General features: G+C 41.6%; 1 protein-coding gene across 1 annotated transcript in view; it reads right to left on the bottom strand.

Moving 5' to 3' along the window:
* Positions 1–22,296, bottom strand: part of CD99 (CD99 molecule (Xg blood group)) — a 44,200-nt gene extending 21,904 nt beyond the window's left edge. Inside the window, exon 1 of the mRNA XM_067545727.1 lies at positions 21,955–22,296. Coding sequence (XP_067401828.1) covers positions 21,955–22,015 — 61 coding nt within the window. The 5' untranslated portion in view covers positions 22,016–22,296. The remainder of the gene's footprint in view (positions 1–21,954) is intronic.
* Positions 22,297–22,835: the final 539 nt, after the last annotated feature.

The following is a 22,835-nucleotide window of genomic DNA, read 5'->3' as shown; positions in this document are numbered from 1 at the left end:
ATGTAGCCTTCGACAATAGGATGCATATGACAAAGACAAATGTAGGTAATCTGAAAGGGGAGGGGGCAGGAGTGGGAGAGTAAAGCTCTGAACCATAATAGTGCTTGTTACTCTCTGAAGAGAGCCATCATAACGAATGCGCTGGGCTCTTGCACAGCCAAGGCAGGTACTCCAAGTCTCCACAGGTATCAGAGCACTGGTTCTCAACCTATTTACCGTGGTGGGCTGCATATGCAACTCTCTATGTGTTATGTGGGTCACATCCACACAATACAAACACTACCTGTATGGCCCTGAGGATGTCACATGGGCCACAGCTGTGTGCTGATTGGGCCTCAAGTGACCCACAGGCCACTAGGTTGGAGGGTGTGGGGCAGAAAATGGAAAGGATCTTCCCACCAGCCACTTTCCTTTCCTCCACTCCTGAAAAATGCTGTGGGACCTTTTAAACACTAGCTCATGGAAAAAATCACTTCACAGAAGAGGCCATGCACATGAGACATATTGCCAGAATGATTCAGCTGGAACTGACCCCTCCTTAGGAAGGAATGCAGAATACATCCATACCATCTTAAGATATAAGCATAAATGTGGGTCACCAAGGCCTGAAGCTTAGTCATCTTGCAAAGAGAATGTCTTTAATTTAGGGTCTGCAGATAAACTGGCCTGTCTCCACTGGGCACGTAGAAAGTCAAAATAGCCAGAAAAATGGGAGCTAACCCAGACAGGCAAATTTACAAACAAAACAAACACGCACACTTCATCTTTATGTGATGCATAAAAAGCATATACATGAGCTTCCCACCAGAATTTAATCAATCATCATCCACTTTATAATGCAGGCCTTTCTGAAAGCATCTTTCCAAGGATCTAGGAGCACCCCAGATATCTGTTCAGAAACAAACCAAGGTATCGGGTTTCTTTGTTTGTTTAAACCAGTGATACTCAGAACTCAGTGGTTCAGGAGCCAAATTAGCGATCAACATTACCCAAAAGAGCCAATAGTGTGAATTCTTTACTTCATTACTATAGTACTATATATTCATATTTAAACAACATGACAACAATATTTAGTTATACACACACCTTAGAGTTACAAACACCTTGGGTGGAGGTTGTTTGTAATTCTGAAATGTTCATAACACTGAACCAAACATTATGGTTGTTCTTTCAAAAGTTTACAACTAAACATTGACTTAATACAGCTTTGAAACTTTACTATGCAAAAGTAAAATGCTGCTTTTAACTGTCATAATTTAAATGAAACAAGCACAGAAAGAGTTTCTTTACCTTGTCAATTTAAAACAAAAAACAAAAAAACCTTTCCCTTTATATTTTAGCAGTTTACATTTAACACAGTACTGTACTGTATTTGCTTCTTCTTTTTTTTGTTTGTCTCTGCTGTTGCCTGATTGTGTACTTCCAGTTCCAAATGAGGTGTGTGGTTCACCAGTCAGTTCGTAACTTTGATGTTAACTCTGAGGTTCTACGGGGTTTGGGTGTGTGTATTACATATATAATAAAATTCTCATGGCAAAATGACTAACCAAGTGTTATTATTTTATCAACTACAATTGGTTAATAACATAGTAAAAGCATCCTGATTGGTTAATAATTAAAATCACAATGTTTTAATATCATGTGCTGCAAAAAGCTGCAGGAGACACATTAAAGAGCCAGTTGTGGGCTCATGAACCTCAGTCTGAGTATTACTGGTTTAAACAAAACACCCTTGAAATTCACCCAGGCAAGGGGAAGGATCATGGGTTGGGATGAGGATTGCTGTCCTGGTTATGTGTGAACAGATGGAGTCAGACTGGCAGCCTGACAGGACTGGCCACTGCCATTCCCAAAATGACAGAAAACCATATTTGCCTCCAGCTTAAGAATCACTGAACATTAACTTCATATTTATCTAATCAAAATATGGCCAGCACTGTGTATTTCCTTTTAAGGAACAGTTCAATTAAATCTAGGCTTTGGTGAAGTAAAAGGTTTGTCTGGAGGGGAGATACCAATTCCATAGAAGAGGACTATTCGCTGATAGCACCCTGCTACCACCATCGCCTGACGTTTAACACAAGGGAGCTGTTAGTTGGAGCACCTTAGCTGATTGCCATTGCAGTGGTTGGCCCAAGAAAGGGAGAAGCAGTCTAAGACGGCCAGGATCCAAAAGTACTGTAATGCGAAGGTTTTGTTGTTTTAACTTGTAAATGTCACCTACAACTAAGACTGAAGCCACCTTTGACTGCTGGGCATGTATGACATGCTCAGGGTAACCAATACTGCTTAAGAAAGCAGGAAGCCTCATCTTGCAATAAGAGATGTTACTGAAAGGTCCTCACATATAGTCCTGTTTAGGGCCAGATTTTCAAGAGCTCAGTATCCCCAGGTGCCAAATTTTTTCAAAATGAGAATCTGGCCCATGAATGCATTGCAATAAACTAATCCTAAAGAGAAAGTTCTGAATGGCTGGGATGAGGTTCAGATACTAAGGAGAAGACTGCAAGCTTCTTTCCCAGCACATACAGAATAAAAAAGTTATTTCACAATTGTCCATGGATAGCATTTCATGCAATTTCCTCTGAAGCAGCTAGTATTGGAAACTGTACGGGATCAAGAATGCAACAATTATGTCTGTCTATGAGGGGCATAGTGCAGCATTAGAGCACTTTTTGAAATTGCTATGCTCGCCATACCCACAATATAAAATCCAAGCATTGCAGCTGTTCTCAAGCACATGAACAGAGAGCTAAGAGAAAACTAGCCCCTCTAACAGAGCAGAAATTAGAAGTCTTGATGCCCTGACTGACATAGGCTATGCCAATCGCTGGAGATAACTGGGGAAATGAATTAAGAAATACAACCTCTGAGGCACTAGGCAGGCAAAAGCCGTTTCTGAGCAAATATAAAAGCTTTGGCTCTCTTCAGTGACCTTCAGCTTTTCAAACAGCCATTCAAATGGAACTCTGTTGCTCTGAGGCATGGGAGTGCCTTCGCTGAACACAGTGGGAAAGAAAATAACCGCTGGAGCTAGTGGTAACTATGTTCCACTGCAGAAGTTGGCATGGGAAAACTGAGTTTGAGGAGCTCCTGCTCTGGTCATGAGCAAAGAGTACAGGCTGAGAATGAGGATTTCTTCTGAGGCATCTCCCACAGAGGGTAAAACAGTTTATCCCAAGCAGGTACCACAATGCCCTATTGTCATAGTTAATACCACTCCCATTCTCTGGTAGCTTTTTTTTATTTAAACTGAATTTAATAGTTTTGTATTAACTACCGCGGGTTCAGCTCCCATTGCTACAGTTCCAAGCTCAGAGTGAAAAACACCTCTGGCGTTTCTCAAATTTGGAGACTCCAGGAACATAAAGCACCCAAAGACAGTGACCACAAACACAATCACATGTACAAAGTCTTATCTGTACTAAAGAAATAATTAAAGTTACACCTATAAAAGACCCATGCAGTGACTAAGACTGAGGATGTGAATATGACTACAAAGATATCATAGGGTCCGATGGACCTCTCAACAGGCCATCATCAATAGAGGAATGGTTCCTGCAGGGGCTTCCTACTTTTAACCAACCAGGGAATCTCTTTTATAATGTTGTTCTGAGCACACCTAACACCTTACACACATGCATGAGGGTTTCAAATCTCTTTTCTTTATCTGTATTTCCACACCCCATGAATATTGTGGTGCCCCATTTTTCATAGGTTGGTTTCTTAGTTCCTCTTATTCTCATTAACATCTACACATAACATGCACCCTGCGGTCAGGGCAGGACATTCCATGATATTACAATCAGGTATCTCATGATCTTGGACAATACCCTGCAGTTTATTGCAATCTAGTTTTTTGTAGCATCACCTATTGGCGTATCTTTTATAGAAATCTTGTGACCTTATTGGCACAAGATTATTCCTAAATCACCCACTCATGTCAAGCATTCTTAAGCCTATGGCCTAGTATGGCTTAGCTAAAATTTTAGCCTAGCATTCCAGCCATGCTTTACTTAAATACCTCACACACACACACACACACACACACACACACACACCATTCCGAAATACTTCTCAATCTTATACTTCTAGAATCCTACAATTTAATCAATGTGTGGTAAATAGATGTATCTATGTGAAATAGCACATGAATTGACCAGAACACCAAATAACACAAAGATAAATGGATGACAAAATGAACTAATTGGCTACATTCCATTCCATTCCATTCCTGCCCCCCCTAGACAATGCACCTAAAATAGGATGGGTGGGAATAATTGCTACCCAGCCAAGAGGGGTTAGTGCCATGTAGGTAGGTCTGTACATATACAATTAATAAAAACAACACTTGAAAGTAATTTGCACCATTATTTGAAGTTTAAGCCTAGGAACTGCTGTTCTGAGCTCACTAGCATTTGTTTCCAGTTTAATTATTTGCTTCCTGTCAACATACAGTGATTAAAAAACATCTACTGCACATGCCACATTCTGACCTTCCTCCCCCACCCCCCCCAAAAAATACTTAATGTCACAAACAGCTAGAACTAAAAAAGAAAAACAATTTAGTAACAAGTAGCCCAGGAGAAAGTGAAAACTTTTTGTTCTTCTGAAATGTCTGTTCTTTGTACACCTCTGCAAAAACTGCTTTTTTTGAGTTTTTAAGCAGAGAAACTGGAATGTGATGATGACTCACAGTGGGAGGAAGAGAATGTGCAACTGCATTAGTCATACCATTCTAGGCAGAGTTGTGGGCACCAGTCCTGATCAGGCAGAAACAGTGAGTGACAGGATGTTTACAGACATTGCCAAGCAGCAGCTTATAATTAGCTCTGCAGCAGCATACTGTGAAATCCTCAGAACAGCAATCCTGTACTGTATTTTTCAGTCTGCAACCCTCTTACAAGACTTCACCTATCAAAACTTTGTTCATATATGAAAATCTTTACCTAGATTCTCTATTAATTATTTGCATTGTCGTAGCATCTAGCTGCTCCAGTCATGAACCAGGATCTGCCAGGTGCTGCAGAAAAAGAACAAGAATAACCCTACCTCAGAGAGCTTAAATTCTAAGTATGAGGCAAGAGACAATAGGTGGATACAGACAGACTATGAAGTGAAGATTTTTTACTTACAAAAAAAGCACCTCCTTGCTGCATATTCAGTCCTGCTGGATTTAGAATGTTTACACTCAGAAATTGTTGGTGATCATGACCGTTATCCTTTCTCTAGGCCCAACAAAAAAGAGAAACCTACATTTCTTTCCTGTTGCTCAAGATGTATTTGATTTACCAAGGTTATTTGTTCACATACAAAAAAGTCTCCTACAGACCTTTATGCAAAAAGAATGGCTTTTAAGCATCCCTTACAAAGTAGAGATGACATTTTTAAGTGATGAAGAACATAAACAAGGAAAAAATAAGCAGTTGTCCATTATCACTTTTCAGCTCCTGAAGTTGAGTTTCAGAACAGACCATTCCTTACACTGAATAGAAGTGAAAATGTACACAAGATCCTTTGACAGAAGGGAACATCCATTCAAGAGGTCATCTTTCTCCCACACATAACTTAGTTTGAATTTCATGTTTCCGCAAGTGTCTGTGGTGGTGCACGCTGGAACTCAGGGATGTACTACAAATTATATCAATCTACATTAATATCCATTCAAGACTGGATAATATTAGGAACTGTGTGCACCTTTTGTAACAAGAGAAACCTATTAACTGAGGACATCATCAATATCACTGCTTGTTTTGTTTGTGATGAATGTGGATGGCTCTACAGGAGCATTTAATTTAGGAATAAAGGGTAAGGAGTAGATTGCTTTGAATCAGCAGACGAACATCTGTGAGTACACAAAAGAGTAGTGTAAACAGGAGGTTACAGAACCTGGCACAAGGAGCTCAGCTTTTAATAAGGTTATTGACAGAAAACAAAATCAGTCCTACTGTGTAGTAACAACAAATACAGAAGCCTCTCTGAAGCCATTCAGATTAAGGTCCAAGATTCAGTGTCCAACCTTCAGATCACACCCCACATGCCAGAACTACTTCTCTACCCTAATTTAGTTCCACAAGATTAGTGTCAGTAAGGACATAGATTCTAAGGCCACAGAATTGTCTCAGAGCACTCAACCCGCTAGCATAGGGTTAAAATGTTTGCTTCTGGGAAAGTTATTCCCTCCCAGAGATGAGCCTACCACACATAAGTTCTCAGGGAAGGCCTGCGGTTGACATTACTGTATCGTAAAGCACGAAGGATTCTTTCTCCAAGAATCAGGCAACACAGACAATACTGAAGAGGTTTATTCACAATACCGGGAAGTCTGATAAATCAGCTTCAACTTCATGGTGTTACAGTGGTCAATTATATACCCTTTCTTATGGATTACATAGTATGTTTTAAATTCTTTATCTATTCACTTACAAATACAGACATTGTCCCATCCTGAGAGAACAACAGTGATAATGGTCGTTACATACAAGCAGAGACACTTTAATCACTCTACTTACTTCAAGGATGCTAGGGCTACACTCTGGGTGGGGGTAGGGTGGAGGAAGAAGGGGAGTGGTCCTTACAGATAGGTGGCAGATGAGACAGAAATTCTAAAAGCAAATGTCCTCTTAGTGTTTCTAATTCCAATGAGAACAGCACATCTGGCTTCCTGATCCATTGGATGCTTACACTATCCATTGTCCTTGAGGATAACGTGTGCTCGTTAGCCATTTAAATGAGTTTTGACCTACAACTTGTTAGCTGAAAACAACCTCAAGCCTTACAGTTCCCTCCTGTTTGAGGAATCAAACCCATAAGTGAGATATGATCAATTATTTAGATACTTCGATATTCAAGATCTATTTTAAGATTATACAGGGGAGGTGTTATGGAGAGGGGGAGGAAAACAGGGGGTGGGGGCAAGAGTAGAGAGCATAGTAAAGTTGAAAATAGGACAAGAAGAGAAGCAGTAGCGGCAGCTATTTGCAGGATAGTCCGCCAGGCAATGAGGCTGTAGGACAGGCCAGAAGTTGAATCTTCCAAGCAGGTTACAATCTGGGTGGGGAGTTGGACCTTCACACGACCTTTAGCAGTGTTCTTATGAACGGTGGCAGACACAGAGGCAGCAGCAAGGACCACTTTAGCCAGCGGCTCCTTTGCTATTTGGACAGGGGTATTGCCCGGATATAGATTGCCATACCACCAAGGAGGTGGTGTCATTCCAATGAAGATGTGGCCGGGCAAATGAGTGTCACCAGGAGTGAAGGAATCTGTAATCTGTAGACACATGGGGGAGTTGGCTGAATACTGTATGGGCTGTAGTTGTAGAAGAAGAAGTATTCAAAGGGCGGAGGGTAGAACAAGAGCAAATAATATAGTCAGCAGTTTCTGTACAACAGTCCGAATTTGTTATGAGCATGCTGCCACTGGGGGAGGGAAACAAAGCCAGAAAGTCCTATTTGATAGACAGTGTTGTTAGACACAGAACAAACAGATTTAAAATCAAAAGAGGAAGGAAAAGCATGGGTGGGGATAACAAAAGGGTATGTAAGAAGAAAATCAAAAGAGGGGAAGAGGTTTCAGGGGTAAGGGAGGAGGCAACAATTAACTGAGCAGATATATTTGCCAAGTTTGTACGGGCAGAGGGAGAGAGAGAGAGTGTGTGTGTGTGGCGGGGGGGGGACGGACACGACACGACACACGGGGGACGACACCAAGGCATATATCTAACATATCTTCTTTTAACATATTGAACAAATCACAAGCTAACATATCACAAGCACATCCCTTAGATTGGGATATAGTCATATTGATTATGATATCGGAGGATTTTTTTAATTGCTGTATAGAATCCATCCATGGCTGCGTCAATAGCAGTGAAAGAGTATAATAAGTCAGGATTGGTGTATTTTAGGGACTGGGTAGTCTGGCTTTCAACCCAGGCAGTGTAAGATCTATCCGCATTGGCATTAAGTGAATTTATCATGGAATATGAGCTTCCAAATAGTCCCCCAATGTCACCTAGGATGCCTCGCTTTTGTCTTTTTACTGCGTGGGTGGGGACAGTATATTGGTGCATTAGTAACTTTAACTGTCCTTGTAGCCATTGTAAAGAATTAGGGTGGTTGAAACATACATTTTGTAATGGTGCAGTAAACTCAGACAAATCATATTTAACTTTAACAGAAACCATAATTACATCATGTAGAAGTATCTTATTAAATCCCAAATGGATAATACCATCAGGAGGGGTGGAGTGGAGCACAGGGCAGGTGATAGAGCGGATATAACCACATTTTCACCTGAAAGACAAAATTAGTGCACAGAATGTATATTAGATAAACTTATTTATACAGCCTAATTCTGGCTTTGTGAACCCATGTTGGGATTTCTTGTACCTTCAGGGATGTATCTGTATGGGCCAATACCATATGCGAGCCCGAGTATTTTGGTTGGAGTACACCAGGATTGTATGTTTTTACCATGACCTGATCTCCCTCTTTTATGTCCACCCAGGAGGGGGATTCTGGAGAGTCCTGAGTTTCCTGTCTGTCTTTGACAGTCAGTCTCAAAGGCTGCAAAACTTCATTTAAACGTTTGATGTATTCCCATGCAGCATCAGAAACCTGAGGGAAGGGAGCCGGAATTGTACATCTTTCCCCCAAAGACATGGTCATTTCAGTAATGAGTTTGAAGGGTGAGATTCCTGTAGTGGCATTAGGAGTTGCCCTCATTGACAGGAGAGTAGTTGAGTCACCCAGCTAGTCCCTTGTGAAAGTAAGGCTTTTGTGATTTTCTTTTTCAGTGTTCCATTGGCTCATTTCACTAGCTCAGAGCTCTCAGGGTGGTATGGACAGTGAAATTTTTGTTTAATGCCTAGAGCAGAGCAGACTTCCTTCATGATTCGTCCTGTAAAGTGGGTTCCCTGGTCTGAGTTCACTGAACATGGTAAGCCCATCGAGGGCAGAATTCATAGGCCAGTAAGTGGGCCACTGTGTGACAGCATTTTTAGAGGTGGGAAAAGCTTCAATCCATCGGGTGAAACGATCAGTTATGACCAGGCAATATTGTTTTCCTCTTACAGGTGGTAGGGGGCCTATGAAGTCGATTTGAATCTTTTGCATAGGACCCATGGGTCGAGGCTGGTGTCTCACTGCCACTTTAAGCTTTTTGCCTTCATTACATTTAGCACATACAAGACACTGCCGACAGTAGTCATGTATGTCTGCTGTCATCTTGGGCCACCACCACTTTCCCTTGATGTGGTACAGAATAGCTTTTGGGCTTGGGTGGGTTGGTAGACACTTTAATCACTCTGCTTACATCAAGGATCCTAGAGCTACACGAGGGGCGGGGGTAGGGTGGAGGAAGGGGGGGGGGGGCGGTCCTTACAGATAGGTGGCAGATGAGACAAATTCTAAAAGCAAATGTGCTGTTCTCATTGGAATTAGAATCACTAAGAGGACATCTGGCTTCCTGATCCATCGGATGCTTACACTAGTCATTGTCCTTGAGGATCAGGTATGCTTGTTAGCCATTTAAATGAGTTTTGACCTACAACTTGTTAGCTGCAAACAACCACAAGCCTTACAGTATAATGCACTCATTGCCACAGCATCTGAAACAATCAGGAAATTTCCAAAGGCAAAACATCTCACTTGCTTACTGAAATGGACGACTTTTAATAAAGCATTTCAAAGTTTAAGAAACCTATTTCCCCCAGTGGCCTCTATCTGGTTTCTTTTTGTGTGAATACAAAACTGTGGACACAAAGTGCACTTCGCAGACACAAACATGAGCTTGTACACTTTACATAATGTAAAATCAAAGAGCACATGCAAGTATTACATCCCCCAATGAATACAGCACGGGCACATTCCAACACGTCTAATGTAAGACTATTTAAAGAGCACATATAGGAATTTGCATCTGCAAAATACAGGCACACTGGAAGTTCACTCCTTCCAGACAGCCACTTCCCAGCTCTTAGTATCCCCTAATTATAAAGTTAGGTCACAACCACAAAGCAGTCAGGCTAAGTCAGCTTAGTACTTTGGAACAAAACCGAACCAACACTTTCAGCTTTCCTTTAAAAAGATGAATGTTAAATTTGTTGTGGAGATGAAGGTTGTCATTCACCACTCCTCCCCCAAGAAAAGGTTAGCTAGCTTTACATTTGGAAAGTGGTTCACATTCAGGTACTGGCTACAGCTGATATACAGGGAATGATCCCCAGTTTCTGAAGGGAGGAGTTAAATAGAAGTTGAAAGTTTTTTTTCCATAAACTTTTTGTCAGTGAAAAAATTGTATTAGCACAAAGTAAGCCTTAGAATTTATAATATCAAAGAAGTTATCACGTGTTGCCAATAACTAGGAAAATACTAACAACAGTCATAAGTCCACAAAACCAAGTGCTTTTATAATACATCTAAGTCATAGGATTTGGAAGTCTTTTTCTCAGAGCCAGAGACTTTCAAATCTAGAGCTCTTTGGAAATCCCTTATAGTCTCTTGTACTGATTTTGCATAATTTGTAAACACATTTGAGGGCCTCAGGGAATTCAGCAGCCAAATCCCATTGAAATTAAAGGGAAGCATGGGCACCTAACTCCTTTAGAATCCTTTGAAAATCCCACCTCTGGCATTTGAAAATCCAGCTGTTGAGGTCTATAATAGGAGTCATTCATTTTCCATAACCGAGAGACATACAAACAAACCTTCACAGTATTTATATCATCTACAGCACACTGCTTCCAAGTTTAACTTGCCCAAGGGCTGGTATTTTAAACTTTCACAAACCTAACAAAGATTTGTGATGAGCACTGAACAGGCCTTGCTTCCATCAGGTATCCTTAACCAGTGATAATACTTATCAGAAAGTTCTCATTCCTCCCCACATCCCACCACCACCAAAGAACAAACTGTCAATTTCAATTTGTTGTCTGTTCTCCCCTTCCAAAGCTAAATCATCTGTAGTCTCCTTTATTATGCTGCTCATTGAGGATTTTGGGGTTTAAAGGCAACAAGAGCGTCATCAGTTACAGCAATATTCTTTCCCTTTTTGCTTAGGAAAATTATACAAATATCTGGAACTACAGAGCTACCAAGACCATTGGACATTCCTCAAAGAATGTACTGCATTTCTCATGTGGGGATCAAAAGCAGACAACATTATTCCCATGAGATTTTCATGGCAACAGTGGATATGTCTCAAACGAGAACAGAGGAGTTTAGGGGCAAGTGTCAGTGTTCTCAAGCACCTCATGCGTACCTGGCCCTATGCACCTCAGACTTCAGCAGCCTCAATAGTTTCCTCCCACAGCTAGTAAGAGACTGAATGTTAAAGCTACTCATAAGAATTCTACATCTTGACAAATGATGACAATTACAAAGGAAATTAACAGATAAAGAGTTCAGAAATCAATTGGAAATTCAGGTTCATCAAAAGAAGAATGTTTGGCTCACGCAGATAGCTAATTTCCTGACACCATACAACGTATTGAGACTGTCAAACCCTGTTGCAGATAGGAAAGGTTTATGCCCATTTTTCATCACTACAGAGCTAACTACTGGCATAACCTATCATTCCGCTAGACAATATTTTATATTCTTACATACTTCAGTGTCTTTCCCAGTTTCGCTGGGGAGAGGGAACAGATCATACTTTTTAAAGACTAGATGGTAAGAACTCATAAGCCATAATTTAATATAAATCATTGTTTATAACAACAAAGGACAGCACCCAGCTCCTGATAGTTTAATTTCAACAGTTATAAAGATGATCTGTGTAGCTATGAAGTGTCTTAGGTGGCAAGTTAGTGGATTATTAAACACACATCCCTCCCAAAAGAAAGGGACTGCAGCATTTTAGCAGTTATTAGGGAACTGCAACTTGAGGGCTGGATCTTGCCTAGAAATTGCAACAATTTTGTGTTTAAATCTTCCATCCTGATCTCTGAAAGCCACTGCTGATTTCTCCCCAAACTTCTTGCTTTGACAGTCAAACAGAAGCAACCGTCTCACTGCACTACAAGTTTTGCTGAGTCTCGGACTTAGCTGGCTCACACTTACCTAAACAAAATAACTTGAGAGTCAGCTATTGATCTAAGTCACAGAATGGAAAGAGCAAACGCGGTGTCCAAGCAGTCGCCCAAATTTTAACTGCCATTATATTACACGATCAACTTGTAAAGTCACACTAAAATGTTAGCTTTTAAAAAGAAATATAAGTGGACTATTGAAGATTTCCATCACTAAACTATTTAAGTCTATATTGGTTTTCAGCTTGCTTACTCTGCATTTGGCAGCACTGTGTGTACAGACAGTATCATTGCTTATCCTCTTTGTAATCAACTGCCATCTCCTTGGGACCATATCCATACCGTAATTAGAGGTGTGACTGCTGCTTGGGGACGCATGTGTGCACTATCTTTAGTCTAGCTAGCAAACTAAAAATAGCAGTGAAGAAGATACCACAGACCCTGACACATGCTAGCAACAAAACCACCTACTAGTGAGTTCCAGGCAGGCCTATACAACTCATAGTGTAGACACGCCTTGGGTTGTGTGTGGGAAAGAAATACTTTTAAAAATAGAAAGTGATACGAGAACCACAAAAAATTGGCAGGACGACTCTGGATAAGGTGCAGTATCTTGAAGCTACTGTAAACGTATTTTAAGTCCACTAGACTTCAAATTAACTATGTCTTTTACATTAAGCACAAGAGAAGACATTAGGAAGAAAGAGGAGCTAAGCTACTTGAACTGATAGCAAACCAACAAAAACTCACTAAATAAACCTGTCACTAAAATTTTGTAATGAATCCTTATCCATCAGGACCAGCAATGAATTTAAACTGCATCATATATCACAGATTTAAACTTCTTTCACTTAGAAAGTTAGATTTAATTGAATCATTCACTTGTAAGGCACGCAGAACAAATTTATACACACATTACTTGCTACATATTTCTGCAATATACAGAAAAGATGGATCTGAGATCTACCTTTTGCATATGCTCTGCTACTTGTAGATTCAAAATTCACTGTATGGACAGTTTCTCTTTCACCACCATCAACAGCATTATTACCAGCTCAATAAGAACTTCCTAGATAAATCAATAACGTTTTAAAATTCTGATTGTGAGATTGATTGAGGAATTGTCAGGAACATAGTATCAGAGCAGAGTTCAACAAATCTAGTATCTCTCATTCACTTGTGGGCAATAGCCAATTATTCTAGAAGCTCTGCATGCACAAATACAGCTAACTGTGCATTTGTGTTTGGAAATACAGTGGCAAGGATATTTTTTGCTGTCCTTTCTGATCCATAGTGCAATCAGCTCCAATCACAAAGCATAAGATTAGAGCAACTTTATTTTAACATGTGTAACTAGAGGCATTACTTTGTATTAAAGTAAAGAGAATTGTATGGTTTGACCCTGTTTTAGTTTGTTTAAAAAAAAGGGGGGGGGGGAGGAGGGAAGAGTTCAACTGGAAACACACAGTGGGCTGGAATTCATACTAATGTCATAGTTGCTAGAAAGTTTGTAAACGGATTATAGTTATTACTAATACCCAATATAGACATTCGTAAACTCCATCCATACAACACACTGTGCACTTGACAGAGCTTTATGTATAATCAGTTTCACTATTTTTCCTTTATAGCCAGGTTATCAATTTCTCTCTTGCCTAAAAGACCCTTACAGTCATCTTAATCAGAGATAACAAACACTTTAAGAAGTTTACAAACCTACTATTTAAATGGAGCACTATCAGAAATGTGGATTGTTTTAAATAATTCATTTAATAGAAGTTAAAAGTTGGTTGTGTCCCTTAATGTATACTGGAGAGCACAGAGTAATACCATCTACAATGAAGGGTATGATCAAACTTTGATTTTAGACCTTCTCCACCTTCAGTTCTCAAATGCTCATGACTTTCTGGAAAAAAAGTTTCCTCTCTAGTCAACATAGGCTAAAACTAACTGGACTTCACCTTATAAACTTTATTTCAAATAGTCTCTTTGATTAAAATTTTCAAACATGGTTAAAATGGCTTCAGTCATAGAATGCATCAGCCACAGAGAGATTAAGTTAGACTAGAGGGACTGACTCCCGTTTTGGCACCAGCCAACTCATTTCCCACTGAATAAGTTCTGTAGCTGGGCCCAGTCCACATCAATTAAATGTACAAGTATATAATACCTATCAATGTTTCATCAGTACTGATTATACTTTTCTCCTCAGAAGAAATTTACAAGGGGCATGTCTAGAGTCTCATTAGTATAAAATGTAGCCACATGAGATCACCTTTATGGTAATATTTTGTTCTCTGGTGCACAGAACCAGATCATCATTGTGAACATATATGATTAGCCTTCCCAGCCACCAGAGACACTGGGTGATACATGGATTCAATTTCTTGGATGCAGATGAGGGCTTTGCTGAAAAGCAAGTCTCATTCTTTGTATGTTAGCTAGTAGTAGACTACTGTCAAAAAGCTGGCAAAAAATAAATTTTTTGATGAAAAGGTTTCCAAAAAAAATCATCTCTCCATTTTCTAAGTATCACTAATGCTTCCAGAAACCACCATCATCCACATTTCCAGCTGGCCATAAGCAATGCATTTTGAAAATGTTATTTGGGAAGGTTAAGGTAGGTAGCTTACATTGGAAGCTCTGAATCCAGTTCCCTATAGATGACGTTGTTAGATGCGCTGCAGGCTGTCAGTAGAGGATTAACAAATACCAAGAAAATAAATGATTATCTAGATCAGGCCCCAGACCAAAAACCGGCCCTATGTTGTTGGACTGCTGCTGAATCTCAGTGACTCATGCCAGTTGGACTCTACATGGACCCAGTTACAGGACTGGTGTCTTAGTGAACCTACTGCTTTTTATCATGACTTATACTAGTAAAGCAGACTAGGAATGGAACCCCCCCTTCTTTAAGAGGTCCACAAAGCCACTGCCATTTCTGAATTCAAGTTCCTCCTGAAGACCCTCTTTCTAGTTATTTCACACATTACTTCTTGTCTATAAAGATGGAAGGGACTGAATATTGGAAGAAGAGTAAGGACACGAAAATTGAAGCGGAGAATGGGGAGGTAAAACAAGAGGTTTAGATTGTGCAAGGAGAGAATGTATTGTGTTTAACTCTAAATAAATCAGAGGAGATCTGCTTCTTGCCTATCCCTGATGACTTTGCTCAGATATTATACCCCTGCCTCCCACCCTTCACTGTCGGTCTTTGATCATGTACTCTGAGGTAAAGGATGTCTTCCTCGATACTTGAAGAGTCCCAGGCATAACCGGAGCACTACTGAGATTTAGTCTACCTGTACTGTGTTCTCATATCTAGAGAAACATTTCAGAAATATGTTTATTTTTACTCAACGTTGGCTTTGAAATGGAAACTTCAGGTATTTCAAGTGGAGTGAAGATTTTCAAGTTTAACTGCAGCCTTCTTGTTCCCAGTTGATCTCCTCACCGCTACACCACTAAATAAGCCATACAAGCTTTTCATAAGACTTCCTACTGCAGCAACAAGGCAATGTTTTCAGGAGCTGTGAATGACATCTCCATTGTAGTCACCGACGCCTTGGAATTAAGCGTGGGAGTTATATATTTATTTAGTGCACATAAACATGAAGTTAGTTGCGCAGTTAATCAAGAATTCTAAAAGGCCTGCCCCCCCTTTAAAAATAGTTTTGCCCTCACCATTATGTTTTTATAAATTGGGAAAGTGGTTTTACGTTCCAGTGATTCATCACTTGCAGCAGGCCATTATGGTTTCATTTATTCAAATTGACTGTAGGATAATGTAAACAAGAACACTGCACAGGAAGGGGGGGGGGGGGGGAAATCATATAAAAGAGGTTGTATTCATACAGGCTGCTAGCAATTAGGGGATGATAGAGCAAAGAGCCACCACTATTGTCCCAGCTATCACAGTATTTTTCCATTTTTTAAATTTTGAAGACCCATACCAAGAGCATCCACCCCAAACTCTGAATACTAGTCCTATAAAAATGACCAAAACTTACAACGAAACTACTAAAATACACCACAAATCACTCCTACATTCCTAACTCATTCCCACTCCATTATACCACAATTAATAAGTGGACAATCTCTCCCCCAGTGTCTTCCTCTGACCCTTCCAATAGGTTCAGTGTGGCCATATACTCGTATGTACCCAGAAACCACTGAAGTCGAGTGACTCCATACAGATGTAGGCATCCACTCGCAAAGATCTCTTTGCATGATCTGGTCAAAAGTGAAGCTGTTGACTCTATAGAGTCAACACAACTTATTGCCATGAAAGGATTCCTGATGCCCTAAAGATGCGCTAGCCCAGCATTTCTCAAATGAGGCCACCAGGGGGTTTTTCTGAGACCAAGACAGCCTCCTGGACAGAGATGGGGGAGAAGGCAAAGCAGCGGCCCCTCCCTGCACTTCCCAGGAGCTCCAGGGAAGGGTTTCAACTTCAGCTTCCCCCTCCCAACTCCACCTCTCGTCTTCAGCCCCAAGACTCCAGGGACAGGGCGGCAGGGCCTCAGCATGGCCAGCCTTACTGGGCACCATGGTCAAGAGGCAAGAAGCGGGGTGAGCCTGGGGTAAGAGGCCACAGAAGAGAGCTTGAGGCAATGGGAGGGAGCAGCAGGGGCCAAAGGAGATCTATTTGGGGGGGGGGGGAAGACAGTGAGGGCCAGGGGCACCAAAATACAACTGTATATTACTTTTATTATTTAGTCTGCACAAAAACCCCTACATAAATAAATTACAATGATTTGCACATGTGTATGTGCATATTTGGGTTTTTCCCCTAAAGTTAATTAAATATTTTGGGAAAAATCATCATGGCAGCCACCAGCAAGAGGTGGCAACCGCACTCCGAGGCCACAAAAAAATTTGTTGCAGGAACCCGTCCTAGCCTTCCTGTCACTTCTGGGATGCATGTTGATCACAGCAACATGATGAGAATGTTTTAAGTAAAATGCCAATAAATCAAATCCAGACAACAAACTCTGGAGTTTACAAACAGCTTTTGTTCAATAAAAATTTGTTTAATAAAAATACCAACTTGGAACCTCTTATTCAGACTCAAACAAGAGACAGATTTAACGGACAACAAAAAAAGGCAATAGATATCCTTTGAGAGGGCAAAACAAAAAACAAACAAAACCTAGACCAAAATTCTATTACTCAAGGCAAAAGAAAATACAGTGGATTAAAGGTTTTCTTGTCTACAGATCTTCTGGATGAAGTATCTCACCCTTCATAATGCGCAAAGCTAGATTATTTACAATAAGCATACAGTTGAAGGGGGTGGGGAGAATATCTATAAAACTTCTGGCAGAGATCCAAGAAGAAAGACTATTAAGTGACTCAAAATGTGAGAAGGACAGAGACCAGCTAACATGTGCAGTGAATTACCAGTTGAGTTACTAATGACTTTTGTCTTCTCACAAGTACAGTGAAAATATCTTTCTTTGTAAGTGTCCCTTTGACATTTTGTAGATTGATAATAAAAATCTACTAAAGGGAAGGAAATTAAGACTGGATATTTGAGAGAACTGTCAATGTACTTACGATTCATTACACTCCTAGTGCTTCATGTTTTCTGTTGAGACTGTGGCTTAAAGTTCCATTTGTATTTCTTTTCTCTCATAATAGACATTGGATTTTTATTTCATTTGATGCACTTTAAGCTGTTTTCCCCTCAAAATATTTGGTGGAGTTCTTTATTTAGCTCACATCTCAAATGCAAACAGATTTTATTGGTGTAAGGTATTGTTCATTTGACAATCCAATGAATAAACTACTAAGCCAGAAGCAATTAAACTACCAAGTAAGAGACTATTACAGGGAATCTGCTTCAGGACTTGGTGAGAAGCTTTGCATGAAGCCATAGAAATCTTTTTTGATGGGCCACATTTTCAGAGTTCTGTGTAGAGCTGTGGTAACTAGTTTAATATAAGCAGTTTGCCTAGTTCCCTGTATACTGCACTATTTCAAAACCCAACCTTGAAAAAGTCATTTTCGTGGCAAGAAGGAAATTCTCCCTAGAAAATGTGTGCCTACGGGCAGCACAAGCTAAATCACCAGCTTCTGCATAATTTCTTGTTTCATTAAAAGCATCCTTATAATTGCAAAGAACCTTCCAAATGTTAACTGTTGTGGGGCTGTCTAAGTCTGCAGACAGAGGAGCACTTCAATACTGCTGCTATCACTTACTGCTTTCCCAACAAGTAGCATTGGGACTTCAAATTTATCAAGCACTAGTCAGAGATTCATATGGAAGAGGAAGTGTTGTTCCCTTTTCCCACCTTCTAAGGAAAAAGGAAATGCAACCAGGTATGAACCCATGTACCCTCCTCTTTTCTAGCAGCTGAGGATGAATCCTGAAACTCCCTGGTGATTTGCCTTCCTCCTCCCTCCCATCATACCTTTTATACGCTCTTGACCTACTGGCCTCTAGCTAGTAGATTTCTGGGTCCATTTTCATCTTCTTAATTGTGTACTGATAATGAATTTTGATTATGATTAATGAATAAAGGTTATGTTAATTGTAGTAGCTTCGTACTAAACCGTATCTGCCAATCAAATAATGCCTTACCCAGCATGTGGATCATGGTAACAAATGTCAGCCAAGTACAAATAGCCTAAGTATAACTGCCACCCCATGTGACATGCTGAAGTAGTAACAGCAAACATTAATATATGGACATTGTTTTTGGCTGTAGTGTAGAGCTGAGTAGTGTTCAACTATTGCCAAGCTACACTGTAAGACTTCAAAGAACTTCTGCAAAATGACTTCATTGCAAGAGTGATTTAGCATGCACAGCTGTCCTTTTATATAAGTTATCAGTGTACAAAGGAAAAGCCTTCAGAGTTTGAGTCACAGGACTGAACTCTTTTCAGTGACAAAAGGTAAGGAAGAGCCTGCTGCACATATTCAGCTTCATGGTGCAGTATGTTTGGCTCAATAAAATGATATACCCCCAAACACACTGGAAAAAGGGGAATAGCAACAGTACCCAAAGGAAATACAATCATTAACTGCTCATTTAACATGGAATTACATTTTCCGAATGATGCATGGGGGAATTTGATCCACATGCTATCAACATTAGAATGCATAATTTATCTGTATTTTGACCATTTTGTTCAAAATCTGAATTTAAACCAATTAAAGAAGTGTACAACTGAGGCCAGGGTGATTAAAATCATTATTTTTATTTATAAATTCCTAGTTCTTTACATTCTTCCTCTTTTATTGTCTTGAAATGATAAGGTGCCTGTTTTGTATTTATTTCTTCAATTTTCTAACTAACTATTAATAAAATTTCAGCTACTGCATAGCTATTTTTTCTGCTATGAAGTTCCACACTTTGAAAGTCTTACTGGCATGTGCCTAAATGCGAGTTTAACTTTAGGCTCCTATTTTAAAACAAATTTGACCTGTGTTTATAACAATGTTCACACTGAAGCAATTTTGTTTTGGAATGACAAAGATTTTATGACATTTAGAGAAAAAAAAAAAAAAAAAATGGACAAAAAAAAAAAAAAAAAAAAAAAGCTCTAGCCCCTGATGCTACAAACACTCAAAAAACCAATTTGAAATGTAGGATATATATTTTAGCCTAATGTTGTAATAGCACGCTTTTTCAAATTAGTTTTGCAAAGCCTCCACATGATTTAGACGGAGGATATTTTAAAATCAAGTGCTTTAAATAATTGATGTAATTTGCTTTATTTAAAATTGCTTCATATTGGTTCAAGCTGAAACTTTCTTCATACTATGCTTGAATGCATAGAAATATTGTTTGAAAAAAAAATGGTATCCTATTTGTGTCTTTTATGCATTTGGTTAGGATAATGGCCTCACATTATGAACTGTAACCCCAGGCACAACAAGCTGAGTTAAGAGTACTGATTGCATCAGAAAAGTTTACCTGCTTGCACAGATTTCTCAAACACTTAACATCCACCTCTCCCTCAAGGACATGTCTTCTGGAGCTCTGAAGCAACAAGTGATTTAAAGCTAACAGTTTTGCTAAATATTTGATAGGAAAAATATATTAATACCTAGCATCAACTGGCCTTCTTAGGAGTTAGGCAATAATACATCCTTACAAGAAGTAATTAAGTGACAAATTGTGCAAAGTGAGTGGCAATTTGTATCACACTTCCTTGTATCACATCAAACCTTAGCCATTAGAGTTTACATAGGTTCTTACTGTATACAGTAGTTTTAGCCACTGTAGCTGCATTTCTCCAAATAATGCATCAGAGTCCTAGAATTCAATCCACTGTCTTTAAATAATTATTCTGTGCAAGAAAAGTGGGTGAAAGTTTCAAGGCTAAAAAAAGTCTGCTTATAAGAATATTAAAAGCAAAGGGAAATTGTCAGTAAATGTTTTGGTTTACCTTGGTGTTTCCCATAGTATATAGTAACTGTGCTGATAAGTCAAAGCTAACTTTCTAGTGGGCAACTGTTGCTCTACACTTACAGTAACTCTTCTTTCTTTCCTAAAATGGAAGTTGCTTTAGAGGTCTGACTGTGTAAAAACTCCCAGTGGCATTAAAGGAAAGCTACCTCCTCCTCCTCCTACGCACAAACTAGTGAAAACACAACAAAACACAGCAACTAATTTGGAACATACAATATATAAACTGAGATGTAAAAAAAAAAAAAGCAAGCATTTTTATTTTGTATAAGTAAGACTGATAAAGCTCTTGAATACTTAGCAACTGTGTTTTTTAAAAGGACATCCCCTTCTATGTAAGTGACCACAGTATCCCTTATGTATCTATGGTTTAACTGGCAAATGTAAGGGCAACCACTCTGTGCAGATCTAGTGAGAAAATGATGTACACTTCAGGCATCTCCCTTGAAAGATGTTATCTTAAAACACTCCACTCTTGCGGGGGCAGGAAGGCAGCTGAGGATTCCCCAGCCTTGTATGCAGCATTTCTCCTCCCCGGGCTAGTAGTACATAAAGAGACAACTCCCAGATCCTTTTAGTTCTCCAAAACCAGAAAATGAGCAGCCCAACCAGTGTTACAGGGAGACTTACCCTACACGACGTAATATTTCTGGCTTCTTTCCATATCCCAGACCTGTGGGGAGTGCTCTTTATCCCCCCCTGCCTCACTGAGAGCGGCGCCACTTTGCGTGACTGCAGTTTAAGGCAATTTCACCACGATCACTGCAAAACCAGTTGTCCCAAGGATTCAATTCAGCCGCAAAAGAAGGAGTCGCCAACTAAAACGTGGCAGGCTCCTCGTGATCCTAGGAGCCTCCCGTCCGGCTGCCTCCTTCTGCCCAAACCAGGGCTTCTCGGGTGACTGGGGGAGCAGAGGCAGAGACACCGGCAGGCTAATCCCACGTACGGAAGGCGCGCTGTGATCGGAGGTGCCGCCCCAGCTCTCCATGGCCCCGGAGCGCACGCCCTGGCCCCGGCGCAGCTCTGCTGGGCGCGCAGCCTCTCCAGCTCTTTGTTCGCGCTCTCTTAGCGGCGCGCAGAGCGCAAAGGTGTCGGGGCGCAGGTCGCCGCCCTCTGCCCAGACCGCTGCGTCAACCGAGCGCAGGGCGGCGCACCTCGGCTTGAGTTGCGCTCCAGGCACATTATGGCGCGATGCCCCGTTTGCGATACATGCCAGGCTGCGCGAGAGCCACACCGATTGTCCCCCCCTTGGCCTCCTTCTCCGCCCCTCCTAATACACACTCTGCTTTGTTCCATCTCTGCTGGGAGCGGGCAACGGCTTCCAACACCTCACCCCTCGGTGGCAAGAAGAGGGTGGGCTGGGTGGGGCCGCCCAGCCCCACAGGAACCTCCCCCCCGCCGCCGCCGCAGATCTCGCCTCCTGTGAGAGAAGCCCCCGCCGCGCCATAGGGCACCAAGGGAAAGAGGGGCGCTGCGCACTTAAGCCAGCCTCCGCCTTACCTCTCGCCTGGAGCAGGAGGAAAGCCAGAGAAACAAGGAGGGTGAGTCTCGCCCGCTGCATGATCCTCCGCTGCTGCTGCTGCTGCTGCAGAGAGACTGGCCTGCAAACTTGCCACACAGCTTTCCCAGCCGCCGACCCGCACGCGCGCTCCTCTCCCAACTTTGCTGCCCCACCGCTAACTCCGCACGCGCTCCGCTCCGCTCCGCTCACTCCCGCCAGGAGCGGGTGCGCCACAGGGTGGGACGCGAACAGCCGCTGCGCCGCCCGCCCAGCGCACGGGACCCTGCACACACAGCACGATTGCAATCAGGCGTCCAGCCGGCCCGGAGCCCTGCAAAAACGGGGAGATAGCTGCCCCCTCCCGCCGAGAACGCCCCCTACTAGAGGCAGGCAGCCAATCCGGAAGGAGAGATGGCCCCAGGCAGCCAATGAGAGGAGGGAGCAGCCAAACTCCCTCCCCGCCTTTCCGTCCTCTACCCACTCCTCCGGTGGCAGGGAAGACACTGTGGATGCCTGCCAGGGGTGCCACGCCTAAGCTTTAGTCATGAGAGCCGATTTAGTGCGGGCCGGGCTCGCCCTGCAGAGCTGGGGAGAGGCTGAGTGTCCCCGAGCTGCGGAAAACACAGCCTGGGAGAGCAGCGCCCGCCTAGGGGAGAGATTGCAGAGGAAGGGCAGGACAGAGGGGAGCGGGTAGAGGGTTGTTAGAGAGCAGATCTGGGCCATAAACCGCTGGTGCAGTAGAGAGCCATGACTCAACGCAATAGGTCGGTGCCAAAATCTGTCCGGCAAGAGCGGCCGCAGGAAGCTCTTTTCTGGACCTGCAAAGAAACTGCTGGTGCCCTCCCTGGATTCTGTGCAGTGGAGTTGTAGCCATGTGGGT

This window comes from Emydura macquarii, unplaced genomic scaffold (genome assembly GCF_026122565.2).
Source record: "Emydura macquarii macquarii isolate MOO-44397 ecotype Brisbane River unplaced genomic scaffold, CSIRO-AGI_Emac_v2 contig_1070, whole genome shotgun sequence".
NCBI lineage: Eukaryota > Metazoa > Chordata > Testudines > Chelidae > Emydura > Emydura macquarii.
Note: the sequence above shows the minus strand (reverse complement) of the source record. Positions and strands in the feature narration are given on the sequence as shown.